Below are 9176 nucleotides of genomic sequence, written 5' to 3' on the forward strand. Positions count from 1 at the left end.
AAGGGACAGAGTTGTGGCAATTTCTTCTTTAATCGGGGGCCCTCCAAACTCCAGAGCATCTCTCTCCAGAAGCTTTCCCTAATAACCACCCTCTACCCTCCTATTTCCTCACCCAGCTGAAGCACCACCTGTTTCCTCAGTACCACCTCCTCCACCCAGTGGGAAGAACATATCCCTAACAGGGAGGGCTTAAGCTTCTCTTACAGTAATGTGATAGAGGCTCTAGAAAACCAAAATGCTGTCTTGACCTTTATAACAATAACTTATACCTCCACAGAAAACATTTGTTTGCTAAATTAAAGACCTAGAGGCACAGAATTATAACAGTAAAATGTCAACTGAAATTCTTGCACAGGTGTGGCCTTTGTGTTTGGAAAGTACAGGCCGGTATCTCCATCCATCTAGCTGTTGGCTCAACCTGTTGCTTCTTTTCTGGAAGCTGGAGACAACTTCCTGCTACTGCCTCCATGAGGCTGTGCGGTAGACATGTAGCCAGACCTGCTCTGCGACTCCCCCATTCTTCTTCCCATACCCAGTCACCATCCATCCTGCCGGGGACCATACTGTATTTTTTTTTTCTTTTTTGAGACAGAGTCTCACTATGTAGTTCAAGGCTGGCCTTGAACTCACTATATAGTCCAGGCTAGCTTTGAACCCCCAGAGATAGTTCTGTCTCAGCCTCCAGAGGGCTGGGATTACACGCAGTGCTACCATGCCTGGCTTCTGGGATTGTATAGTAGGAAGTTCTCAACTGGATTCCCTGGGGAGGGGAAAGAGGTGTGGGGGGCATTAGTACAAGGATACAGAGCACAAGAAGCACAAGGGGGCCTACTCCTCTGTCTTTTCCCAAATCACCTCCGGCCCCTAACACTACCCAACGCCAAATTCAGGGCTTGCCACCTCAGACCAAGTATCTCCCCTCTCCTCAAGCTGCTGGAAACAATTTAAAATAGATGAAATAAACAGTTTTAAGATAAGAAGCAGGTTGTTCCTTGGGAGCTGAGCTGTGTACCAGAGAAGGTAGGGTGTCAACAGAAGCCCCACTGAGTCAAACAATGGCAAGAAAGGAAACCACCCCATTTTGCTGGAAGTTTTTCTTCAGGGATTGGTCTGAGCAGCCTTTTCTGGCAGGAATGTTCGCATAGCTGTTCCCAGAACAGAAGGTAGTATTTTCTTCAAATGCTTTTCAAAATATGCTTGTGTGTATGTGTGTGAGTGAAACAGAGATAAAGGTGTGAGAAGGATATAGATCTTAGAAGCCTGGAACACCACAGTTTAGATTTTTTTTCCCCATAAGGAAAATGATTGAATTTAAGAAAGATTTCTTTGGCTGCTGTGAGGATTGGATTCAAGGACCCAAGAGTGGAAAGAGTTGAGAGGCCACTACAGTAATCCAGGTCTGATGTGGGATAGTGGCTGAAGGAAGGAGAAGTCAACATTACTCTTGTACTTGGGGAGGAGAGAAAGGCCTAGAGTGCTTGGTAAAGAGAATCAGCAGAAGTCTTACCCTGGTGGGGGTCAGAGACAGAACTGGGGTCAGAGACACTTTACTCAAATCTAGGGGAACAAAGGCAAAAACTCTCCCAGGAAACCCACATCTCACAGCTTGGCTAGAACTAAACCCATTCACACGGAGTTGGAAAGGAAACTGAAGCAGACTCCCAGGAAGACAGGATCATAGTCTAGGCCCCAGACTCGGGGCTCCTCTTCAGTCCATCCCTGCTAACCTCTGGAGGATGGAGCTCTCCAATGCTGCATTTCTCCCGTACCACCATGAACATAGCCCCCAGGCCCAGGGGAAAACAATGAGGAATTCTGGCTATGACATGCCTGCTAGAAGCTCTTTGAAGGAGGGTCAGGCTCCCTAGATCCAGATGTTCATGGACAGAGATAAACTTGGAATATACAAGAGTACTGGTAGGGATGGGGGACAGCATAAGGCTGGAAGGGATGGGAACTGAGCACTGAAAGAATACTTATTCGTTAAGCAAGAAAATGAGAAATAGTATTATAATAGTTACTTTTTATTGAGCACCTACTTTGTGCCAGGCACTTTACATACATCTGTGCTTAAAATTCTCACAATGACTTTGGAGGTAGGCATTTTACATGTAAGGAAACTGAGGCTGTGCTAGGTTGAGCAGCTTACTCAAGGTCACACAGCCGAATTGGCACTAGAGATAGGCATCTCCAAGGGCCCCAAAGCTTTCATCAGGTATTTCTCACACTGAAAATATAAAGGGGATAGGAGAGGTGGGCAAGGGGAAGAATTCTTTAGAGAGTAGAGCTATTGAGGGAAGCTGAGCTCCACCCTGTTTCCCACTTCCTGAATCTGGCAAGACGCTCCTCTCTCTGACTCTGCAGCAAACTCAGGAAAAACTGTCTTGGCTAAGGCTGATTTTAAGGAAAATGGCTGAGACAAAAGACCTTACCCTGTATACGTATTGGCAAGTGTTAGTGTGTGTGTGTGTAGCCAAAGCACACCACTGCCAGGTTAAGAACATTACTCACATTTAGACCACACCCTTGCCACGTGTGCAGAGTTGGACAGCCAAGGAATCTTGAAAGAGCTGTTTATTTCCTATCAGAGTCCCAGGGAAACCACCTGGGCAAAGGCCAGCTCAACAATTAAAGCCTGGAATTTGCCCCTGTCCCCACCTTCCAGGCTGATCTTGCCTCCAAGATGTTGTGCTCATTCTACAGAGATTCAGGACCCATGGTGTGCCATTCTTCCCCTTTCACTCACATACTTGTGGACACGAGTGCGCACGCGCTCGCACACACACACACACACACACACACACACACACACACACACACACCGCGCGCAAGCGCACACACATGTGCATGCATTCTTCAGTTAAGGCTTAAGTCTGGCCTGTGTGGCCCTACAAGTCTGCCCATCAGCACACCAGGCCCATGGCTAAGCCCATGTACACAGATGGGTTAGTGCAGTGTTAGGAGGCTTCACAAATAGGGATAACAGTGACGCCCTGCTCCCCAGGGGGAGCCCTTGCCTCCTTGTCAATCGGCCATTCCCCCAGCTGGAGTGGGACCAGGTCAGCCACAGTTCAAGCATCTGCTGAGAACTCATGGCCTGGCTTCTAACACCAAGAATGCACAATTTCTAAGTGTGGCAGGGACTATTTTGGGATTTTAAAAGAGGACTGAGTTCCCACCTTAGAAGGACAAAGATGGCTGTGAAGGCTAGGATGGAGGGAAGATGTTTCTCTGTGTGCTTTTTTTGATTGTTTTTGTTGGTACTGGGGAGGAACTCAGGACCTTGCACTTGCACAGTGCCACTGCGCTAAATCCCTGGCCCACTTCCTGTGCTTTTAAAACCAGATGGTGTTTAACAGACAGAAAGCCAACCTCTCCTCTGAGCTCTCTGCCTCTACCATAGAGAAGAGGTTTCTGCCGACTGTAGCAAGTGTGGGAGGACAGGGGACTGTTAGGTTGTGCACTGGAGTCAGAGGTTGCTTCAACTTTCCCTCCCTAGGTCTCACCCATAGCAGTTGACTCCAGCACTCTTAAGTCAGCACCCAAGTACTGGTTGGTAGAGAGGTGGTGACTTCCTGGGGATGAAGGTTTGAGTGTGAAGGAGGGTTAAACTCTGCTCGAAGGCTGGAGCTAGGGCTGTGAGATTCCCTGTCCTGGACCAGATCAGGACACCCAGGTGAAGTAGGCGACCTCATCCAGATCAACTGGGTAATCTGTGAGCAGCACAGGCGTCTTGTCGAAAAGCTCACCCTTGTAGCTTCGCCACTTGCCAGCGGGCAGGTAGACGTCACGCTCCTGCTTGCCTGGCTCCAGCACAGGCGCCACAAGAAGCGTATCCCCGATAAGGAATTGAGAGTCAATGCGATGAGCCGTCTCGTCGCCAGGTGCGATCCACCAAAGGGGGCGCACGATGGGGTCGCCAGTGTCAGTGATCTCACCAGCAAGCTCCAGCAACAGCGGTGCCACAAGTGAAGCCCGAAGTGCTGCGAACTTGTGCGCGATGGCCACCACTTCAGCGCCGTATTGCCAGGGCGGGATTGAGAATTGCATGGCTGGCATGAAAGCGGCTACCTCCAGCCAGCGCACATAGAGCTCGCGCTCTGGCCCATTGGGACCGCCCACTGTACGCTCGGGCACCGCGTTGCCGCCAACCATATCTGGCAGGATGAATGCATAGCCCAGCATGCTGACAGTGAGCACGGCGGGGATGAGCGAGCGCAACCCCAAGTCGTAGCCCCACACCGAGTCTCGGTCCACGAGGCGGAAGAAGCATGAGATGTTCTGTGACTGGTACCCCACTCGGACCTCGGCCCTCGAGTAGAAAGGCAGTGCCATCTCAGTGTAGCGCCGGCTCCATACGCTGGGGTCTGGTAGGGGCCTGTAGGTGCTGAAGTCCCGCGGCAGGTAGCTGACCTCACCCGCGTCAAATTTAAAGGAGGCCACGCCGTAACGCGAGCGCAGCCGCTGCAGGTGACTGTGGAACCAGTCGCGGGCCTCTGGGTGTGTGAAGTCGAGCACGGCGCCGATACCGTTCCACCAGCGCACTAGCGCGGGCAGCCGGCCGGTGGGCTCTCGCACGAACAGCTCGCGCTCCACGCCCTCGCCAAAGCGAGAGGAGTTGTAGTTGACGAACGGGTGCACCCAAAGCGTGATGGAGAAGCCAGCCTCGCGCAGGCGGTCGAACATGTTGCTGGCGTTGGGGAACTTGGCCTCATCAAAGTCGAAGTCGCCATAGGCAGGCGTGTACATGTCATCGATTTCCAGGTGGCTGCTGTTGAAGTGATGCTGGCGGATTTGCTGGGCGAAACGCAGCACCTTGTCCTGGTCCACAGCGCGCCCGTATATTGCCCACGTGGACCAGATGGGGTGTTGGAAGGCCTCGGGCGCTGGCACTCTGGATGGCTTGTTGAAGTAACGCCTCACCATGTACTTGTGGATGGAGGTGACATCTGAGCCCACACACACACGGTAGCTGAGCTCGGGCGCTGCGATGTGGCCGGCGGGAGGCTTGTAGGGCGTGTCATGGTAGCGCGCCTGGAGCCGTAGGGAACGCTCTGTGCTGTTCCAGCCCAGGTGGAAGGGCACTGAATCATTGACTTTGATGGCAGCAGCGCGCGATGACAGCCAGTAGCGCTCTAGGATTCCCCCGAAAGCGGCGTCGGAAGAGTAGACATCGCTGGTGACGAAGGGCTGCGGCTCCTGCTGGCCATCCAGACGGATGGGCCAGTGTTGCGTCCTCATCTCGGCGCCACCGTACCAGTGTGCTGCAGCGTCGCCCAGGAACATGGTGTGCTCCACGGCGCGCCCGGGTGCCGTTTCCTCCCAGCGCACACGGTAGCACATGACAGTGTCCTTGGGCCGCACGGTCTGGATGAAGAAATGCAGCGGGCGCCCTTCTGCGGTGCGCGAGCAGCCTAGCATGGCGCCGTCGCGGCTGCAGGAGTCGAGGTCCAATGCGCCGGAACGGAAGGCCAAGCGGAAGACCTGTTCGCCTTTCTGGTTGCGGATGGAGAAGCCACCTCGGTTGAGGTCCAGCAGCTCAGCGCGCAGGCGCTCCGCTTTGCGTAGGGAGGCGCTGTAGTAGCACCAGGCCACGACCGCTGCCAGCACCAGTATCAGCCCCAGCACTGCGGAGCCCAGTAGCGGCCTCACCTCTTTAGATGGCTTGGGCTTGGCAGGCGAGAAGTTGTCGGGCAGGAAGGTGTACATGGCTGCTGCTGCTGCAACGACCTCAGAGCTTTTCTGGCCTGCGTGGCTGCGGCGGCGGCGGCGGTGAGGATGGGCCTGGTTCTTCTCTTCAAGGTTCTGGGGCATCAATCAATCCCCCGCTAAGGAAGGAGCAGGCAGTGGGGCCACCCGACCAAGTCCATCTGAACCCGGTCTGAGTCTGAAAGGGAGAGAGAGGAAACTGAGCTTTCTCCTCCCATAGTATTTACACCTGTCTTTCAGCCCTTAATCACCAAGTCTCCTTTCTCTGTTTATCGGTACAGCCACTGTGGGCCACCTACTTCCTATCTCTGTCTCTGCCACCCACCTACTGTCCTGCTGCCCCTTCCCTAGTTTGGGCACTGTCACTTCTCCCCTGTAGTACTGCAACAATTTGCCAGTAGGCTTCCCTGTCCCCAACTTCACTCCCTTCAGTGAAACCACAGTGATCTGTCTAAAAGTACTCATCAAACCACATCTGTCCCTACCTTTGAGAACTGCGCAGTGAGCCCCATGATGAAATTCAGAAGTGTAAACTTTTTTTTGAAGTGTACACTTTGTAATCAAAGCTTACAACATGATGTGGTCTCAGCTACCTTTTTGATTCGATTGCAGCTTGGCCTATCCTGTCTTTACCTAACCTAAATCCTTCAGACCATCTGCCTTAGGAGAGTTCATCCTTCCAGCCTGATAGCCTCTCCTCCACCTACATCTGATCTCTGTAGGGATCAGATGACCATATTACACACATAGATTTTCACAAACTGTGTGCTGAACACCCAGATATGACTGCAGGGAAACATAGACCTGGGGGAAGGTATGTGTCTTAATCTGTTGTTCAAGGCTACTGACCCTTTTTGTCCTAGCCATCAGGGCAGAGTCCAACAAAGAAACAGCACCAGCCAGGTGCTCACACAGGCAGACATCCAGCTGGCTGGCCAGCTACCTAACCACTCCAGCTGGGGGCTGGGAAGAGAGGGAGACTAGCAAACAGTAATTAGCCTCCTCCCAGATGCCAGTGTCTGTCTTGTCTCCAGTGGCTTCAAAGAGGTTCTGGAACTATTCAGGGTTTCTTTTTTAACCCATTAAGCTACCCAATGCAGAAACTATGAAGACTGATGCAGATCAGAAGCTTGATCCTATATGCCAGATACACAGTATCTCTCATACCTCCCCACCCAAGTTGTTCCTTCCACCTAACTCCCTAAACTTTCAGTCCCTCCTGGTCTGGAACAGCTTCTTCATTTCCACTCAGCACACATAACTTAGCTTTCCTCCCTACCTTCCTGTAGGTACAAGTTACAAAAACCCTCCTGGAAAATGCAGGAAGTAGCTTTTAGCTGACAACCTCAAAACTAAGCAGAACCCAAAGAAGGCCTTAGGTCCCCAGGCCAGAATTGCTAAACATTCATATTCATTCATTCATTCATTCATTCACTCAAGACAACCACTGTTGTATTCTGGACAGCACCAAGGGAATAAAGGGAAGAAGGCTCACATCTGAATAGTACAGAGGCTCCCTCATCTCCATCCTCATATCAAGTCAGACTTCTCTCATGACCCTTGGAGCTACCTTAATGGACGCAAGCCTTTTCTAACTTTTGGGTTTTGATGATCTTTTCTTTGAATAAATTTTTTAAAATTTAAAGTTTAAAATACATAGTCATTCTTGAAGTTTTATAATGAATTTATTTTCTATCAATATAGCCATAATATAAAAATTTCAAAAGAAACGTTTGAAAATCTTAAATTTGTAGGATTCTAAGGTTTTTTTTCCTCTTGGTATTGGGGATCAAAACCAGGGACACTCTAACTCTAAGCTACATCCCTAGTCCTTTTCATTTTTAAAATTTTGAGACAGTATCTCCTTAAGTTGTCTAGGTGGAACTCAAACTTGCACCCTCTTGCCTCACTCCTTTCAGTGATAGGATTACAGGTTTGTGCCACTGTGCCTGGGTCTAAGGTTCTGTGATGAAGAACAGCTGCCCACAGACTTGGGTACCCACTCTGTTGGGACACTATGCTGGTCTCCCAAATACACCCAGAGCATCCATCCCTAACAACAGTATGGAGCAGCAAGATAACTAGGGTTCCCACTTAACAGATGAGAAAAGAGTAGCCCAAACAGAAAACAGGGGCTTGTCTGAAGTCATCTAGGTAGCAATTTTGCTTGCATTCTTTGTTGTTTTGCTTTGTTTTTGCTATATAGCCCAGGTTGACCTTGAACTCGTGGCAGTCCTCCTAACTCAGACTCCCGAGTGCTGGGGTTATAGGCATGCACCACCATGTGCAGCCTGCTTGCATTCTTTCAAATTTACCAGCCTATTTGCATTCTTTAAAATTTTATTTCCACCGTCTACTGCGTGTTTTGGGACATGAGAGATAATGGTCTGACTGGGCTGCCTGACCAGTGTGGTAGATAAGGGTTTGCTCTGCAGACTGACCAGGAAGACCTCTTAGGGGGCTTAAGAGCAGCTTTTTTTTTGAGACAGGGTTTCACTATGTAGTCCAGGTGGGCCTCAAACTCATGGTGATTCTCCTGCCTCAGGCGTGCTGGGACTATAGGTATGTACCACCACTCGCAGTTGAAAGGAACAATTATTTTCCCCTTTTTGGTACTGGGGATCAAACTCAGGTCCTTGTGTTTGCGAGGCAGGCGGCGGAACCACTGAGCTAAATCCCCCGTCCCTGAAGGGGGCAACTTTAACGACATATGGTACCAGGACTGTGGAGGAGGAACTCTAGTTCCGGTGTTAGCAGTGGTTAGAGACCTCTAATCTGCCGCCTCCACCATCTGGCCAACCACAGGCTAATGCTAGCAGGTAGGGTTCTGTCCCGGGCGGAGTGTCTTCCAGCGTAATACTCAACCTGTCTTGGCTTCCAGCCCCTAGTTTGGTCAGAGGGAGAAGGCCTAGCCCGGCTCCACTAAGAGAAGGTAATTCCAAGTAGAGTCATTTGTCGGACACGTTCCTGAGGGGAGGGACGGAGTGGTGGAAATGTCAAAGGCAACTCGAACCGGCCCATCTCTCTCCCTTGCCCAGAGACTGGATCCTCGAGGATCGAGTGACCGCGCGTACGTAGTCTAGAATACCTCCACACCCACCCTTGGCGCCTCACTCGACAGCTACGCTTTCCAAAGGGGCAAACGAAGGTCAGGGGACCTGTCGTCCTCTGGGAACCCGGCCTGTGTAGGGGCCCAGGTGTCCAGGGTCGCTCCACCTACTGGTCAGCAGGAGCCAAAGTTCAGGAATAGTGCGCCTTCAGCAGCACACCCCCAACCGCCCCAAGATCCTTCTGTGGGGCTCACTCACGGTAGTGACGGCTTGGCAGAAGAATGAAGGGCTCCTCCGCAGATCCCTCCACGCCAACCTGATGCGACCTGCCAGCACTAGGCGCGGGACGCTGCCTGGCTGGACACAGCCGAGCCCCTCCTCGGCCCCGCCCGGGGCTACTCGGCCACGCCCAGCCGC

At 51.6% G+C, this 9176-nt stretch overlaps 1 protein-coding gene across 3 annotated transcripts in view; it reads right to left on the reverse strand.

Annotated features, from left to right (window-relative positions):
- Window positions 1-2559: 2559 nt before the first annotated feature.
- Myorg (myogenesis regulating glycosidase (putative)) overlaps window positions 2560-9176 on the reverse strand; it is a 6838-nt gene continuing 221 nt past the window's right edge. The window contains exons 1-2 of one of the 3 annotated variants that reach the window (XM_010619227.3): window positions 9018-9166; window positions 2560-5887 (exon numbers count right to left, since the gene is read on the reverse strand). In XM_010619227.3, the coding sequence (XP_010617529.1) occupies window positions 3664-5814 (2151 nt within the window). In that variant the 5' untranslated portion in view covers window positions 5815-5887; window positions 9018-9166 and the 3' untranslated portion in view covers window positions 2560-3663. Of the gene's footprint in view, window positions 5888-6194; window positions 6234-9017; window positions 9167-9176 lie in introns of those variants that run through there. The other 2 variants (XM_010619228.2, XM_010619229.2) reach the window with 2 other exon arrangements.

The sequence above is a fragment of the Fukomys damarensis genome, unplaced genomic scaffold (genome assembly GCF_012274545.1).
Source record: "Fukomys damarensis isolate Sample0158 unplaced genomic scaffold, DMR_v1.0_HiC HiC_scaffold_36, whole genome shotgun sequence".
Classification (NCBI taxonomy): domain Eukaryota; kingdom Metazoa; phylum Chordata; class Mammalia; order Rodentia; family Bathyergidae; genus Fukomys; species Fukomys damarensis.